The following is a 19,719-nucleotide window of genomic DNA, read 5'->3' on the forward strand; positions in this document are numbered from 1 at the left end:
TACAATATAACCCTTGAATTTCGCCCCAAACTTCCAAATAAGCATTCTAACCCCTATGATATGCAAATGAGTATGCAAATACAACATAAAGACCTAAATGCAACCTAAAATGATCATAATAAGCTAAAATATGAATCTAAAACTTATAAAAATCATGAGATATCAGTTAGAAACATCTACTTCATGTGCTTTTATTTGATATAACACTGTAATAAGAGCCTAAAGTCCTTGTGCATGAAACTATGTCCTAAGTTGTTAGAAACCTTAACTTCATTTGCTTGTAGTTAATTTCATTACAGAAGCAGCTCTTACTCAAACAAGGCTCTGGTGATTAATTTCACCTAACAATGTAAGAGCCTAATATTATTGTTTACAAAAATATGTCATTATCTACTACCAAATTAATTAAATACCTAGCTAACATGCTTCATACCTTGGTTATTTTTGCATGATAAGTGACCTTAGTTATCACTGTGAATGTCCATGTTATTTCTATAAGTATGTTAATGTTTCCAAAATAAACTTTTATATCCACAGAAACACATATTATGAGTACCTAAGTATATGGTTAACAACATCATTTTGTCTGTGTGCTACTACTAGTTATAGAGGACAATGAGAAGAGAGGCTCACCAGCTTCAGAAGATGGATATGGGTGAATACGCTTATGAAGCCCATGCTCTCCTCCAACTGGGAACTCTCCACTTACCTGCAGAAAATCCAAAAGAGACAAAAAAAATATATATATACAAACTTGATCTTATATATTTGTATAAGAAATTTTTTTTTATTTAAAGCGGATTTTCTCTGTACATGTCTACTACGGCCACCGGCTATAGCAGGTGGGAATCTCCCGTTCTCATCATCATCAGGACCTCTTCCATAGCTCATTTTCCCATAGAGCATGGACTCAGCAGAATGATTCTGCTTGTTATGTTCATCATCGATATTAAACTCGTGCTCAATATCATCAATATCCTCTTCATCCTCATCTCCTTCCACTCTTGGGCTTCCTCTGAGACGCTTGTAACGAGTCTTGCACTGAGGACAGTTCTGCGTCCCTTCTCTCCTCTCGTACTCGTAGCATGGCCTGCACGCTGGAAAACCACACTCGTTGCAAGCTACGAACAGGTCTCCTTCAACTGTTAAACCAATCTGATCTCCACATATCTCACAGAATTGTCCATCCAGATTCTTCAGAGGCTTCGGCTGTAATTATTAATAAAAATTAAACGTTCAGTTCCATGAAAAGTATATATCAACAAAATCATTTGCAAGTATGTAACGTAATCTTTAATTGTTACAGTAATCGTATAATCCTTAACTAATCCCAAATATATCAACTAATTAACATGTTCTTGTTTGTGTGTGTTTGATTGGATTTTTGTTGCTTAAATAACGTTTAAATTCACCCCACGCTTTAATACCATTCAAAATGACACATAGATTATTAATTAAAAAATATTAAATTAAATAAAAAATAACTACAAAAAATAAAAACGCTAATTTTAACACGTTAACGTTTCCAGAGAAACTCTAAACCCTAAATCTTAAATTCTAAACCCTATACCCTAAATTCTAAACCCAAATTCAAACCCCTAAACCCAAACCCTATACCCTAAACCCTAATCCTAGACCCTAAACCCAAATTATATACCTTAAACTCAAAAATAGACTATAAACAGAAATCATATACCCTAAACCCAAGTCTTAGACCCTAAACTCAAACCGTAAACCTTAACCCAAACCGTAAATCTAGGGTTTAGGGTTTAGAGTTGATGTTTTAGGGTTTAGGGTTGTAGTTTAGGGTTTAGGGTTTAGAGTTGATGTTTTAGGGTTTAGGGTTGTAGTTTAGGGTTTAGGGTTTAGAGTTGATGTTTTAGGGTTTAGGGTTGTAGTTTAGGGTTTAGGGTTTAGAGTTGATGTTTTAGGGTTTAGGGTTGTAGTTTAGGGTTTAGGGTTTAGAGTTGATGTTTTAAGGTTTAGATTTGAAGGTTTATGGTTTTAGGGTTTAGGGTTCGAATTTTAGAAAAATATAGTGTTTAGGGTTTACGTTTAGAATTTAGAGTTTATGTTTTAGGGTTTAGATTTGAAGGTTTAGGGTTTATGGTTTAGAGTTGATGTTTCGGGGTTTATGGTTTAGAATTGATGTTTCATGTTTTAGGGTTTAGAGTTGATGTTTTAAGTTTCGATTTAGAGTTTAGGGTTTCCTTTGATGTTTTAGGGTTTAGATTTGAAGGTTTAGGGTTTATGGTTTAGAGTTGATGTTTCGGGGTTTATGGTTTAGAATTGATGTTTCATGTTTTAGGGTTTAGAGTTGATGTTTTAAGTTTCGATTTAGAGTTTAGGGTTTCCTTTGATGTTTTAGGGTTTAGATTTGAAAGTTTCATGGTTTAAGGTTTAGAGTTGAAGATTTAGGGTTTATAGTTGATGTTTTAAGTTTAGATTAGTTAAACTTATGTTTTTTTGTCAAAGTTAATTCAAAGGTTATAAATGTTTTTTATCCTTCATTAAAGATTAGGGTAAAATTAATTAGTGTAAACATGAAAAATTATATTTTTGGCAATTTCCCGTGAAATTTCCCCCAATTACAATCTAATCTTTTTTTTATTTCTTATATTTATCTTTTCTTTGTGATACTAAGAAATGAAAATTAGTATTAAATAAATTATTTTTACAAATCTGTTTTGAAATAGGTTTTGTAAAAATTAGAATTACGATGACTTTTAAAAAAAATCATTTTATTATAATAAGATTTTTATTATTGAAGAAATTATTTTAAAATTCATTTTATTTTACGTTTTTTATTTTCTTACTAATATTTAATATATATTTGATATATATTAAATTAATTTGTATAAATTAATAAAAATGATATAAAATTGTATAATTATCAAAAATTTAGCCTAAATAATATTTATAAAATTTATAGATATATAAGAAACTAATGATCTTACGATTAGATATTTAATTGTTTTTAAAATTGTAAAATATTTTGTAAGATTTAATAATACAAATTGTATAATTATAAAAAAAAAATATTTCGAAATTTGTATATGAGTATAATTATATATGAATGTGTTTATTTTACAGGTGATGTATGAGTTATTCACATATTTAAAAAAAATTACCATAAATAAATATCAATATTAAAAGTAATATATGAAGTATTATCATATTTTAATAAGTTTGGAAAAAAATATAAGACAAAATTAAATGAAATTATCAATGTTATATTTTATTTCAGTAGTCATACCATATTTGTTTTGTGAAATTAATTATAGAGAAGATACGTGGGAAAATCAATTTGTAAAATATAGTCTAGGGGGATTGGAAAGGAAATATAATAGATACGATTGAAGAGAAAAATAAAATATTTATTGAAAACCTAAAATAAGGAAAATATTTGTAAAGAAAAAAGGAAGCACCTACTTTTATATAAATGGAGGGTGAGAGATGAGCAAAATCGTAAACATAAAACAGCGAGTCAAATTAAAAAACGGACCCGGTGATGATGATGAGCCGATGCGACGCCGAGGAAGATCCATCACAAGCGAAGAAACGGAAGCAGTCTCCGAGTAGTGGGCTGCCGGAAGAGATGGTTCTAAGTTGCCTGGCCCGCGTTTCGAGATCCGAACACGCTTCCTTATCTCTCGTATCCAAGCGGCACCGATCTCTATTGACGACCCCTGAGTTGTACAAATTCCGAACCCTTTTGGGATGCACAGAAAACCTCATTCATCTACGCTTACGCATCCCTCCAGATCCAAACCCAGGCTGGTTCATCCTCTCCCTAAAACCCCTTGATCGGCGGCTGGTCCCAGTGCGGTCTTACTTCTACCAGCCTCTGGACGCAGCTCCCATGGGTGGAAGGATAGGCGGAAGAGCCTCGTCCAGTGTCATGTTCCTGGATTGTCGATCTCACACGTGGAGCACTCTCCCCTCCATGGGGGTGCCTCGATATTCAGCTGCGTCTGGTGTGGTGGACGGGAAGATATACATACTTGGAGGGTGTGATGACCGTAACTCCAGCAGGTGGGGAGAGGTTTTCGACCCAAAGAAGCAGACTTGGGATGCCCTGCCGATTCCCCCGCCTAATTGTAGTCGTCCCTCAATGTGGGAAAGCATAGTGATAAAAGAGGACAAGGAAAAGTTGGTTGCTATCAATGGTGCAGGGGCATGTGTATCCTACATACCAAGTGAAAGCAAATGGAAAAAAGGGAATAAGAAAACTTCCCAAGTTTATAAGGGTTGGCACGTGATAGATAATATCGTGTATTGCAGTGCCTTAGGTGGGCGGATATTGTGGTGTGAGGCACATGAATGGGAGAGGCCCGTAACCACCCATGTGATGGAGTGGAGAGAGGTGATGGGCTTGGAGTCTCTCTGGGAAACTCTCGCTGCCTCCAAGCTCGTCAACTATGGTGGACGCTTGGGGGATCTCTGGGAGTCCAACAAACCGCTGATGCTAGCTGCAGGATTTGAGATAACTGAACTCGATGAAAAATTTCCCGGGCACAAACTGAGCAACTCTGGTCCCAACATGTTGATCTTCTGGGACGTGCTTGCTCCTCGTAAGTTAGAGATTTGGTGTGCGGAGGTCTGTTTGGAGAGACACAAGGACACATGCCAGATTAGAGGAAACATTTTGTGGTCCGAACCTGTCATGACACTGGATCCTCCTCCTCCACATCAGCTTCACTGTCACATTTTGTATACTTCACCTCTCAACCTCTGAGTACCAAAACCTCCTTTATCTATGTTGGATTTGTTTTTCTCTCTATTTGTTATTAAGTCTCTCAAATAATCTATTTTTTTTTTCCTTAACATTTTGTGTATCCAATGAATTTTTATCTGGACATTTTTCTTTTCCTTGTTAACCATCCCATGTTGTTCCTATGTACTGGAGTGGTGATACAAAGTATCATGACTTAGCAACACCGTTAATCGAAAAATTTCAGCTGTTCATGTTTCTTGTTTAGAAACGTTTCGGCACGGAGAAAGTTTGATACCTTCTTGAAGGTTTGTTTAACTGAACTCTCGTGGCACTTAGCAGAAACAAGATGGAAAAGTCATCATCAATCAGATGTTTTGTAAGGAATTTTTTTAATTTAACTTATATTTAAATTATAACTTACAAAACATTTGGTTCTTCAAATTTACTAATTAACATGTTCGCGAATATGACAATTATATAATAAGACTGTGAAATGTGTTAAAAAAATATTTAACACTGATTTTCCTATTTTTCAACTATCATAATAATAAAATAAAAGATAATTGTAAGAAAATCATATTTTTTCCTTTTTAAAATATTTCCACTCGCATAATGTTAATTTTCATTTATTCAAATCCTAACTAAAAAGGTCAAAACAAACCAAAAAACAATCTTATTATAATAAAATGATTTTTTAAATTATTATTAAAATAAAACGAATGATGACAAAAAAAGTAAAATAAAACTAGTTTTAAAATAATTTCTTCAATACAGAAAATCTTATTATAATAAAATGATTTTTTTTTAAAAGTCATCTTAGTTTTAATTTTTACAAAACCTATTTCAAAACCGATTTGTACAAATAATTTATTTAATACTAATTTTCCTTTGTCCCTTCGGGGACATCCGATAAAAAAATTACTAATTTTCCTTTCTTAATATCATGAAGAAAAGATAAATGTAAAGAAATAAAAAAAGATTAGATTGTAATTGTCCTTTTTAAATTATAAACCTAAAAATATATAAAAAAAATTGTTTTATGCTAATTGTATTTTATTCAAATCCTAATTAAAAAGGTCATAAACCAAAAAAAATATATTTACATATAAAAACGATTTTTAATAAAAGTAATATTAATTTTCACCCCACCCTTTAAGATAATACAATTAACCAATTTGTAAGTGGACAGAACTTAGGCTAGGGCGAACCTTTAAATTCATCCCACCCTTTAGATCAATCAAAATGACACATAAATTATTAATTAAAAAATATTAAATTAAATAAAAAATAACTACAAAAAATAAAAACGCTAATTTTAACGACGTTAACGCTTCCAGAGTATCCATAAACCCTAAATTTTAAATTCTAAACCCTATACCCTAAATTCTAAACCCAAATTCAAACCCCTAAACCCAAACCCTATACCCTAAACCATAATCCTAGACCCTAAACCCAAATTATATACCTTAAACCCAAAAAATAGACTATAAACCGAAATCATATACCCTAAACCCAAGTCTTAGACCCTAAACTCAAACCGTAAACCTTAACCCAAACCATATAGCATCTAAGTTTGGGGTTTGGGTTTAGGGTTTACCGTTTGGGTTTTCGGTCTAGGATTAGGGTTTAGTTATAGGTTTTGGGTTTAGGATTTACGGTTTGGATTTAGGATTTACTGTTTGGACTTAAGGTTAAGGTGGGTTTAGGGTATATAATTTGGGTTTAAGATTTACGGTTTGGGTTTAGGGTCTAGGATTAGGGTTTAGGGTATAGGGTTTGAGTTTAGGGGTTTAGATTTGGGTTTAGAATTTAAGGTATAGAGTTTAGAAATTAAGATTTAGGGTTTAGGATTTAGCTGGAAGCGTTAGCGTCGTTAAAATTAGCGTTTTTATTTTTTGTAACTATTTTTTATTTAATTTAATATTTTTTAATTAATAATTTATGTGTCATTTTGATTGATCTAAAGGGTGGGATGAATTTAAAGGTTCACCCTAGCCTAAGTTCTGTCCACTTACAAATTGGTTAATTGTATTGTAAAAACTAAAAACTAATATCAGACTATGAGTTACCTCTTCGTGGTTGTGAATGACAACAAGCTCGTTACGGTTATGCGAACCGGCAACAAGACCGGCGCTGGCTTCCATATCAGCGGCAGTGAGAGAGGACAAAACCGAAGCTAGGACATTCAGTATATGAGGAACAAGTCTTTTATCAGTGAAGATGATGAAACCCTTTTTAAGTTTCTCTCTCTGTATGGTACGTAGTTTGTTGCATAGTCTCCATAGTCTCCATTGCCTTCAAGCTAAGCTTTCGTCTTTTTTTAATATTATTTTTTAATATTGTTTTCATGCAGCAAACTCAAGTCTCACATCCATCAGCTAGCTAATATGTCTTCCTTTAAAGGTCGCGGTTTTCTCAAGCTTCACCACTTCTTAAAAGTCTCTTATCATTTTACTGTCCTAATCGCTTTCCCACTTATTGATTACACTGAAAATATATATGGTTATTCTGATTTTTTATAAAAGATGCCAACAACAAAAGAGAGATCTGTAAGTACTTGTATTTTTTTTTAAAAAAAATTAAAATTAGTTGGAAGATTTGGTGAGGGGAGAATGCAAGCCAAGTTAGGTTCCCTGCCTTTATATGAGTTTTCTGCATACAAGCCCATGGGAAAATTGATGGGCTCTAATTGGTCCGTTTGGGCCTGACAAAGGGAAACAGAAGGGGCCCTGACCATCCTCTGCTTCATGTTGGTCACTGGTCAAGCAAAACAAAAGAGTAGAGTAGGAGAAGAATCGAGCATGTGGAATTAGTTACCAACGTGACAAATCAGAATTTGAGTCTCTTTGTATTTTTTATCTTCCCTAAACATACATGCTCTAAAAGAATATAAACATATGGTTCCAATGGTAGGTTAAAAATAAAATAAAATGTGATCATACTTTATAAAATTTATCCAATTAAATCGAAACTAATAAAATGTCACACGAAACTTACCAAGAAATAGAACTCAATCGAACTGTTCACAACACACAAAGCAAACACTAATTAAAGATCTTTAACTATTTTCCTAAGTGTTGTTCCAAACTGTAAACGCCCCTTCTCCACCACCTTCCCCATTAAAGTACATATTAGAGCCAACATTATTCGAAATTCCCACAGGAAAACCTCCTCCTCCTTGCTGTTGCTGAGCAAAATAATAATGGTTTCTTGCGTCGTAAGCAATCTCAGCAGCGGCCAAAGCATCGCAGTTAAGAGATGTTCCAACCGGGATTGCAAGTGCTTGATGACTACCATAACCATCGACATTTCCATAAACAGTAACCATATCACCCGAAGCAGAACTATGCTGATCGATATTAGCCATGAGGCTCTGGGAGTTGGAGTTGCTCAGGAAATGGTGCTGATCTTCCTCTTCTTTAAAATAAGCCCGAGCAGTCACTCCATGGTAATAATTATTGTACCTCTCTTGATGTTGCTGTAATAAGCTCAAATCTATTCCATGATGATGCTGAACCGCAGCGTTTTGCCAACCGCTAGCATCGTTTTCACTCTCTGAAACGTTATTGATCATCATACTAGGAACCAGATGGTTAACTTCCTTGAGACGTTTCGCAGAGCTACCAATAGGAAGACTCGGGCTGTCGAGGATTGCTTTAACGTTGTATCTGCTCATTTCGAAGTTAGTCACTGCGGTTAATCCTCTAAATTTGATGGCAGCAATGTCGTATGCCTCTGCAGCCTCTTCTTGTGTGCCTGCATATATCACATCATATCATATGTAAAGTTCACTTAAGTATATATTATAGTGTTTAGTTAATCTATTGATATATTTGATTGCTTACAAAAAAAAATTTCTTAAAGAATTGATTAAATTTACCAAAAGTTCCCAAGTAGAGGTCTTTGTTACCGGCGACTCTTCCGATCCTAGCTTGCCATCTTCCATGTTGGTGATGCCTTTTGGACCCATTGGGAGAATATTTTCATTATATAAAATGTGGTATTTTATATACATCTGACAAAAAAAGGCTTTAAATATTGTATATGTTATCAATTATGTGGATTACCTTGTTACTCCTCGATAAATCGATGCTCCACGAGAGAAACCACTACTTTTCCTGCATATTTAAATGTGTATTATATATTAGACATGAATAACGAAGTATTAAAAGAATGTATGCGGGAGGGTGATGGGGTTCTAGAAGAATATATAATAGATGCCATAAGCAATAAATACAGCGGTTAATTATGTACCTGCGCAGAGAGGCAACATACTCTTGCCGCGTCATGTGGTTCATATCTTCTACCTCTTTCTCATATTCACTTATCTGCATATGATATCAAACCAAAAACATACAAATTAATAATAAGATAATAGGTTTATAAGCCTAAACAGACCAGAAAAAAAAAAGAACAAAATTGGCTTGAAATTCTGAGTTGTTGTAATACTGATTAAATTGACTTACAGGGAAATTAGTAGTAGTGGTAGTTCCCCAATACTTGAGTGCGGCTAAATCATACGCCCTAGCTGCTTTTTCTTCTCTGTCATAACCTCCTGCATGCATGATCAGATAAAAATGAATTAGACTACAGATCTACTTGGATTATACAGTATTATTTATTCATAGCTTTGTCAAACTTATACTTACCCAAATAAACTGAGTAGAGAACCATCAGGTTAGAACACGCATGAAAAAGAAGAAACCTCGATAAGTTGGAAAATAAAAGGTGTATGAAAAATGACAAATCATAAATTAAATATTACTATTACCTTGTCTTCCTTTGCGAGCTTGGCCTTCTCTTTTGCAACTATTATCCCATAAATGTGCCTCATATCTTCCTGTCCACCGATGCCTGAACATTTAATACAAACATATTTCATCATGGAGCATACCCAATATATATATCTTTGTTAGTATTCTATATGATCCCATATATATCAAGGAACATTCGGTAGCACTCTCTCAACCGATTCATTAAATACCCCAATCTTTACCGAGAAAATCACGGTTCAAACGACATTTTAGACATCAAAATTAAATAAAGGAAGAGAACCTTGTAACACCGCGATATATAGACGTCCTTTGTCCAAAACTCTCAATAGTTTTCTTAGGTGTAGCATCAACGCTATCAACATTGGTCTTCTCTTGAACAACAACATTACTATTGTTGTAGTTGTTGCTATCGCAAGTAGTAGATGAGTTCATAGAGAGGGACAAGCCTCTTGCGGCATTCCCATTATTGTCTTGATGATCCACATTAGACACCGGCTGATTCCTCAGCCATGTCTTAATCATCGAAAGGCCTAGTGAGCCACCAGAACCGTCTCCTTCTCCACAACCACCATTTCCATCTCCACCATTTTCGCGGTTGTTGTAAATCGTGGTGGTGCGGCCGAAGAAATTCTCAAGTTTTGGTTCATTTTGGTCATTACTGTGGATGTTATTGCATGCACCACCATTGATGTCCCAATCTATATAGAAACACAAAACAAAGAATTCTGTAACTAATCAACGGTTTGTTGAACTGAATTTCCTCATCGTTCTATAATATACGAAATGGTCTTCATTCTCTCCTTCATTGTAAGAACGAAAAAAAGGATACAAAGTTAAATTGTATTGTATATATTATGATATATTGAATAAATGAGAAAAGTATAATTTCACTTCGTATCTATGTATGATTGGCAAACTTTTAATTTCATGAGAAATGAACAAACATCAAACCCCACACATGGATATTCTCAAAAGAAATGAAATCAATAAACAAGCCCGAGAAGAAAACGAAAAAAGACAAAACAAAATAGGGCTACGTGCGTGCGTGAGTCTTAGTCTTTGTTCTATGCATTGGAAGAAGGAGAAAATTTGACAGAAACAAATAAAATAAATAAGTAATTCTAAAACAATAACCTCGGGAATGACTATTGTTGTCTCTGGTGAAGGCATCGAGGACGACACCAAAGGGAGAAGGAAACGATGTTTGAACGGCTGAAGACTCAGCAGAGGCAGCAGTCATATCGTAACAGTACTCCCCCGTGACATCTACGGCTGTTGTGGCGGTGGAAGAGTCGACGACGCCTGTACGATGTATATTTTGGTCATAAGGAGAGAGAGAAAAACCTAGCCAGTTATTATTCATCGATTTCATAAGGTGATCTAAAACGTTCTTGTGAGAGATTAGAGAAGAAGAACTTAGTTAAGGTTCATGCATGAAGACGAAGAGAAAAAGGTTTTGGTCTTAATGAAGAGAGAAGAAGAAGAAGAAGAAGAAGAAGAAGAAGAAGAGTCAAAAACATAATGTTTCATTTCTTCCGAGGCGACGTATTATGCGCAATTATATAAACGAATTTTGAAATTAAATTCAGAAAATTAAAAAAAAATCATTGTACTTGAAAAAAGTGGAGATGTATTGGTCGGTTTGAAGGGTAGGGGTAGTAAATAATTTAACTGCCTAATCTATTGAATATCAAGTTTGGTTAAATGACATTTTAATTAATCAGTCAAAAATGAAAAACCCTTCAATCAAATCTCTGGTTTAATGAGATTAGACCACGATTAACCCAAAATTCTTAGAGTGATGTTCTTAGGACATCATTCCTTAGAGGAGGAGGGTGGAAACCCAGGAAGAAAGAAAAGAGAAAAACCTCTAATTAAGGGATGTCCCTTACTTTCCAACGACTAGAAAAAAACAAAAAAAACAAAAACAAAACAATAAATTTTTTTCTCTCTCTTCATCCTACCAATAATGATGCTTTTAGCGGAAGTTAAGAAACAGTTTCTTAACTTCCTCTAAAAACTATATCCTAAGAACTTCGGGTTAATCATGCTCTTAGTGTCAAGTGTAAAGGACAAAAGTATAAAAAGAGTAACACGAGGACCAATAGTAAAATACAAAAACTCAGTAGCTGTCAAACTAAAACCAATGATGCTGTGTCTGGTAGAGACATGTGTATGTGTGAACCTATGACCGAGCGAGCGGATATTTGAATTACATAGTTCCCTTTTTAAACGAAACATACGTTCCTCTAATAGTATGTAATTCACTTCACAGGTGATCTTGATCATTTCATACAAGGTCATATCTCAGCTACTAATCATTTTTTAAAATGCAATACATCATATTTTCGCTGTTGTTATTTTTAATAGCTGTTTGAAATATATGGAGTAGTATATAAGAACAAACTTAAACATATAACCGACAAATAAATGTCCAGTGGCTGTTGTTCAACCAATTAAAACGTCCCAAAAGCTTCAAAACACAATATAATTTCGTCCTCCAACTATAATAACATCGTAAACGCAAAAAGTAAATAAATGTAATACTACTTAAAACTAACATAATTACATAAGAGGTGGATGACTAGTAGGGGATGCTAGAGATGTACATCCTAAGCGATAGTTGTAAAGTAGTTGAGCTTATCCGATTAATATCGAATTTAAAAATGATTTAGGGAAATTAGGGTAATTAGGGAGGCAAAAATAGGGTATACACATGGATCAATGAAAAGATAGTGAGCATGTGCATGTGTTTATAATCTTTCAAATGTTTAGACAAATTTAAAAGTTTTGGACTTTATTTGGTAAGATACGATTCAATTGATCCTCTTTGTCTATTTTATAATTTATTTCACTTTCCTCCATTATTATGCTTGCGATATCTAACACACCACCAACACACGTTCGAGAATTGCCTCGTACCTACAAAACCATATTATTTTCCTTATAATTTGTTCATATCTGTAATAACCCCGAGGCCTTTGGTACCCAATTATTTCAACATATCCACTCAATTAGTGAAATTATACGAATATAAAGGTTCTTACACTTTCGATATACGGTTTAACTTTTTCTGATCTCAACTCAAAACGTTATTCATTTACTTTATGTTTTGATGAAGGGACACTACTAAAAATAAAAGAAATATAATTGGTTCGCTTGTAAATATATTTATCATTCACGATAAAACTAACTTCATTGAATGTGTGTGTTTGTGTTGTTTTGCTAATAGCATTGCATTACATGTGTGTTATTTTTGTTTAGATAAGATTTCACTGCATCCACGTATTAATAATGGTAAAACGTTAAAATGAAAGACGGATGAGGGTTTGGTTATATCCAGGCCTGGCTATATCATGATCAGAGATTCAGAGTTTTGTGTAAAACCATTATTACAGCATCCACAATGGTGATATCCATCGTGGAATCCTTAGGATTATATTAGTTTTTTTTTTTTTTTTTTTTTTGAATAGTTAAAGACTCTTGTGAAAAATGTGTGTAGAATGGTGATTCCGAAATTAGAATCTTTAGGAATAAAAAATATATTTTTTTTTGTTTAGTGAAATATAATTTTTATATATTGGATGATTAAATAGAATAACTTAACATAAAATACTATAAATAAACATAAAAACAATAATTAAACATAAAATACAACAATTAAAGATAAAAACCATAATTTTACATAAAGATAGAAAAATTCCTAAATAAAAACATGATTAAATATAAAGATTACACATAAGAGTTTATAAGATGCCACGTGCAGTAAGGACTTGATCCTTCGAAGCCTTATTTACGGACTGATCCGTACCGATCCGTCTAAAGCTGAGCCCAATTCACAATTTTTTAATTGTAAAAAAGCTAAGAATTTGGGCCACGGATCTGTGACGGACCGCCGTTGCGGGGTCTTACTTGTCAAAGCCAAACAAGGATATCAATTAGTTTTAAGCGGTGTTTTTTCGAAAAAGGAAAATTAATGTGGTGGGGCTAACTTATTGATGTAGAAATTTATATTAAACAGGGCTAAAGCCCAAAAGTCTTACAAAGCCCATACACATTGGACACCCAACAAATCAAACCGGCCCAAAGGCCCACAAACCAGGAAACCCTAGCGCCTAAGACGCTCTGCCGCCTCCGCGCTCCATCTCTGTACGATCTGGTCGGAGCACGAACCAAGGAGGCTCCAATCGAGGAGAAGACTGCTCAGTGAGTGCGACACACAACACAACCGCCTCAACTTGTCCATCTCCGCCACAGCACCGCCGGAACAATCATCAAACTGAAAACGCGTTTCATCGGATCTCGGAAACAGACGAGCCTCCGACGAAACCAACCCCTTTCGACACCCCCCTGTCTTCACGCCGGGAGATTCCATAGAGAGATTCCATCGATCTATCGAGATCTCCTCGGCCTTTGAACCACTTCAAACCCTAGACAAGTGAATCGCGAACCGGAGCATAAAGACCCCAAACCCTAACTCCACCGACGCTTCATTCAAAGGGATAACTCCCCATCGACGCCTCAAACCGACACCGAGACACCACCCACAAACAACCGGAGCAAAACGAGCCTCCGCCTTCCAAGATAACTAAAGCCGCCCGTTCACCTGAGTAAGGAGCCACGGCGGTAACAAAAGCCGACCGTTCACCTGAGAAAGGAGCCACGGCGGTTACAAGAACCAAACGTCCGCCTCGAGAAAAGCGCAACGCCGGAAACACTAGATCTACTAAAAAAAAAAAGAAAAAGCCTTAGACTAGGAAACAAAAGAACGGAAAACGGAGGGGAACAGGAGGAAACCGGGCCGACGGTGGCATAAGGAGCCCACTCCGTCGGCCGGCCGAATGGGCACGGTGGGGACTTTTTAGAGAGAAGGCAGAGGTTTTCGGTCTCTATGTTTGATTTGTTGAATGTCCAATGTGTATGGGTTTTGTAAGATTTTTGGGCTTTAGCCCTGTTTAATATAAATTTCTAGATGGAAAAAAAAAAAACTTATTGATGTAAGAAAAGACTTGTAGAATCCCTCTGAAAACAAATGGAAACACCTGTCGATGAAGATATCTACAACTGACAAGAGCGTGTGGCCAAAAATAATAAAACCTGTATGTAGGTAGAAAATGAGGAAGAGTAATAAAAGAAGAGGAAAATAGTTGAGTTATTAACACTAAAACGCAGTTTTAAGTTTTTTATATCACAATAAAACAGTTTCTGCTCCTATGATATTTTCTCTTAACTTTTACTAATATATTCCATCAACTACTAACTAAAGTATAACTAGAACACAATCTGTAGGATCCACTAATTTCTCATCTTCTTTCTCTTCTTTTCTTTTTCAGATTTTGTTTTTTTTTCAGTTCATAAAACAAAAACACAATCTCATCTTCTCTTCTTTTACAACTCCTCTTCGCCGTGCTTCCTAGTCCTCATCTGTGACTCTGATGAACCTCAGTTCGATTGCGGTTTGTCTTCTCCTTCGCCATAAATCAAGACGACCAAGCTTCGTCTTCCACGTCGTACTCCGCACAACTCAGCCTTCTTGGGCTGTGATAGTATGTCATGGTGGGTGTGATGGTCGGAATCCACTGCGGTGTTGCATAGTGAAGCTCGTGCAACAATGAAGCTTTTCTCACATTTTTACATTTGGTCCTTTATTTGTTAGGTTATTATCAATTTGGCCCAAGCTATCAAATTTTCAAATACATCCCTTTTAATTGTCCAAAAAGTTTTAATTGTTCAATTCAATCCCTATAATATGTAAACATGAATTTAAATGTAATATAACATATATGTACATAAAATTATTAAATATCATAATTTGAGAAATGTACAAATGAATCGGTGTACATGTATCTTTGGGTATAATAGTGTACACGTGGACAATAAAATACATGTGTACACGTTGATGATATTTGACACACTGAGTAGCTTTCAAGTATCATTCAAAATGTGTACATGTGTACACTACATGTGTTCTTTATATATAAATAAACTGCACCACAATTGCATACAAGATCACAAGTAAAACAAAATTTTATTCACTAATATGTCCCAAAAATTTATGTACACAGATCATAGATATACATCGGTTATACTGTACACCGTTTAACACATAACCATGTACACCGATACACAGAAATACATGTACAACGATACACATAAATATTTGTACACAGTTATGTATACTACACAACAAATGTACACAATTTCCCACGAAACCACTCTTCGATTCTATTATATGTTCATTACATTGGCCATCACACCCCTTGTCATTTGTTAAACGATACATGTACCAGTGGACTTCTTTATTAGTATGCGTCATGTATACTAGATACATTTACGTACACAACCTACTAATTGTACACAGTTTCTAATCAACCATGTACTTGTGTTCACTCAAACTTGTCCAAAAAAATTGAAACTATAACTTTTAAAGCCATTTGACGTGTACACTATACCACATACACAAGTTTTTTATTATCCAAATGTACAATAATTCACATGTACACAAATTAACTTGTACAATAATACATGAACGCCATATAATTTCACTATCCTCCTATACATAAACATGAAACATGTAGGTTTTCCAACTTAGAGCAAAAAATATGTACATCGATTTATTTATACATTGATCAAGTTATGATGGTGATTTTAATAGTTTTTAGTATAGTTGTTCAGAAAAAGAAGACAAATCACATGTGTACATGTAGACATTGCTCAAGTTATGATATAATGTAAAAATGAAAATTTGGAACTTCATTTAAATCATTTATACCGGTCATCTACAATATAGTTGATGTCCACATGGACACCCAAAATCATTGATATTCTTTTGGAGTTTTATGTTTGTTTCTATTATAGACAACATCAATGATATTTTGTGTACAAAGTAACATAGACAATTCATCAGTGTGAACATATAAATTATGGGATCAAATCAAAAGGATTTATTTTCCAATCAGAAACATCTGGGGCATAAACGAAATGAAACAAAACGGCATGGACCAATGTTCCAAAATAAGAATATTTGCTTGGTATGGATTGCACAATTAAAAGTTTCGGAAAATATTCATGAACATAATAGAATTTTGAGACAAATTTGAGAATAAACAAGAGTTGGAAGACCAGATGTGCAAATAATCAAAACTTGACCATTGTTGCTCCAGTGAAGCTTTCTCTTCGATCTGCGACTAAAGTGCCGACGATTCCAATGTCCACAACTCTGGTCCCGAGCATGACGACCACGGCGAGGAGGAGAAGATTTGACCTTGACGTGGATAGCGGTAGAGCTATGTCGGAATGGAGCTTAGGGTTTGAGGTCGCCGACAATGGAATTTCCGTTGGCGAAGAAACGACGGTTGTTCGTTGGAGAAGAAACCACAAGGTTTTTCACCACTCCAAAAATGATCTGGATTCTTTTTTTGTTCTATTTTCATGAACGATTGTTCATCATAAAAGAAATTCTTGTTTGAAATCATGGGAGGAACTGTCTATTTTTTTGTTACTAAAGATGAGTTCTTTTTACCGTAATAGTCTCGTTCTGCAAATTTCAATGTCTTTTTGATCTCTGAAAAAAATATATATTTAATTTTGAAAAAAGAGAAAACAAGGAATGAAAGGAAGTGAGACCTAGCAGTTACAGCTTGTTTTGGTTTGAACTAGTAAACATAACCAAAAAGGAAGAAAGTTAGAAAAAAATGTTCTGGTAGTTGAAACTGACTTATTGAAAAATCAGATGGATGAGTTTGAGGTATTTGTCAGTATAAATGCAACTGCTGCAGTGCTGCTGTTCTACCATTCATCCACCATCATCTCCAAGAAAAACACCCAATAACTTCAAATATGAAATTTTTTGCTTTCCAAAAAAAACTTCAAAACTTTAAATTTGAAGTTTTGAGGATTAAAACTTTATATTTGAAGTTTCACTACTCAAAATTTCAAATTTGAAGTTTCATATTTTTATTTTCATTTTGGTCTTTACAATTACACATCATATTTATAATTCATAAATATTTTTTTGTTTATTGTTTTAATCCTTATAAAATAATATCTCATAAATATTTTAAGTTTTGTTTACAAAATTTAAGTTTACACATAAAATTAAATAAAACTTTAAAATAACGTTTAAAATATTTAAAACTAGATTTAGATAACAAAATATATAAAAGAAACTTAACAAATTAAAAAAAAGGCTTTTAAAAAATACATGAAGACATAACTATTACACAAATTTGAATATACAACAATACTAATAGTTATGTAAGTTTGGTTCAGAACCTTCAAAATTTCCAAATATTGTCCAATTTTTTTGTGTAACTGGAGATGGTTGTTGTTGTTGTTGTTGTTGATGATGATGTCTTTTCGTACAATCCTTTCTTGTTCATATTGAATATATTCACGAGTATTAATATCATCGATTAAAATTAGTCTTTTAGCAATATTTTATGTTTCTCTTTTACTTTTTTTATTCTGATCTAATGTATTTACAAATATTAATATCATCCGATTTCAACAATTTTTATCTCTAATCTACAGATTAAATATGAGGAGAGCCATTTTTACTTCGAAATGCACTAGTATTTTGGAATAATATATGCATTACGAAAATCACTTTATGGAATAATATAGTATTTTGCTTGAAGCTTAATATTAATTAAGTTATTTTGTTTAAAATTTTATATTTTATTAATTAATATTGTTGTAATATATTTATATATGTACTAGTTATTTACAAAGGTTTTATGAATTTAAATTAGTTATGACAAATATAAGGATCATATTATAAAATACAAATAGTTTTGAAATTGAGTTTGAAGTTTTGTTTTTTGAGAAGAACACATTTAAACTTCAAATATAAAGTTTTGAAATTCATGTTTTGGAGATGCTCTAAACCCTTTACTTTGCACCCATTCGTTGTGCATTTACATGCACATTTTTACTATATATATGCACACTAACAGTAGTAACATGCATGTTCTTATTCAGAAGTATTTTTATCAGAAGTATTTTTATACTTTATTCAGTTTTTCGTCTAAGATACACATGTTTAGTTAAATCAAAATATCGTTTCTTGTTGATTAACATTTTAAATCAAAAGAGGTCTTGTTGATTGAGATTAGGGTTTATAGTGCTTTCATATTTAGACCTTCTATATAAGGAATTTCTCATATATTACGCAATATTTTATCTTCTGTAATGTAAAGACGAATGTGGAAATGATAAGGGTCTGCAAACGTCTGTTTTCGGGGTACGAAAACCCATAACATTAGCACATTGCAATTGCACCAACCAGTGTCATTGCCATATTATTATTATTTATGCTCTATTTTTTATATTTTTTATCAAGACAAATAAATCAACCATTTCACTTTTCATTTTTTATACAAGAACAGCTTTTTCCCCGGTTAAAGCGGGGGAGTTCTTGTATTTCCGCTCTACATTACAACCATTCTTTGCAAGTTTGCATGACTGACACATCTCATTTTTCTTTTAGATTACTTTTACTTTTCGTATCTAATTATATATATATATATATATATCTTTTTTGGCAGAATTATATATATATATATATATATCTTGGAAAAGAAAAATCCTTCTTTCCTTCGGATTTTTCATAATTGACGGAATGTTAAATTGGCATGCGCATACATAAGGCAAGGTTATGATTGGAACTTTTTTTTTTACAGAAAGTCGAACTCTTTACGATGAAACATAACGCTAAGAGCATCTCCAATGTCCACCTCTATATTTTCTTCTAAAATAGAAATATCTATTATAGAAGTGAAAATGGTCCAATGTATGCCTCTATAATAGAGTTCCTCTATTTTAGAGGAAAATATAGATTTCCCCTAAAATAGAAAAACTCTATTATAGGTAGAAATATCATATCTCTATATATTTTCCCCTATAAATAGAGGAACTCTTTTATAGAGGCATACATTGGAGCATTTTCACCTCTATAATAGAGTTTCTCTATTTTAGGAGAAAATATAGAAATAAAAATAGGGGTGGGTTGGAGATGGTCTAAGGATTCACTTTTTAGAGCATCTCCAATGTACACCTCTATATTTTCCCCTAAAATAGAAAAACTCTATTATAGGTAGAAATATCATATCTCTATATATTTTCCCCTATAAATAGAGGAACTCTTTTATAGAGGCATACATTGGAGCATTTTCACCTCTATAATAGAGTTTTTCTATTTTAGGGGAAAATATAGAAATAGAAATA

At 33.5% G+C, this 19,719-nt stretch overlaps 1 protein-coding gene and 1 pseudogene across 1 annotated transcript; both read right to left on the reverse strand.

Moving 5' to 3' along the window:
* Positions 1–7,001, reverse strand: part of LOC106327551 — a 14,691-nt pseudogene extending 7,690 nt beyond the window's left edge.
* Positions 7,002–7,787: 786 nt separating this feature from the next.
* On the reverse strand, positions 7,788–10,939 carry LOC106326188 (AP2-like ethylene-responsive transcription factor BBM2). The gene is made up of 9 exons (XM_013764209.1): positions 10,627–10,939; positions 9,773–10,190; positions 9,489–9,571; positions 9,367–9,375; positions 9,184–9,272; positions 8,972–9,045; positions 8,785–8,835; positions 8,598–8,674; positions 7,788–8,473 (listed from the first exon to the last, which is right to left on the reverse strand). The coding sequence occupies exons 1-9, from the start codon at positions 10,862–10,864 to the stop codon at positions 7,788–7,790; spliced, it is 1,725 nt and encodes a 574-aa protein (XP_013619663.1). The 5' UTR covers positions 10,865–10,939.
* Between the last annotated feature and the right edge of the window lie 8,780 nt (positions 10,940–19,719).

This window comes from Brassica oleracea, chromosome C2, assembly GCF_000695525.1.
Source record: "Brassica oleracea var. oleracea cultivar TO1000 chromosome C2, BOL, whole genome shotgun sequence".
Classification (NCBI taxonomy): Eukaryota; Viridiplantae; Streptophyta; class Magnoliopsida; order Brassicales; family Brassicaceae; genus Brassica; species Brassica oleracea.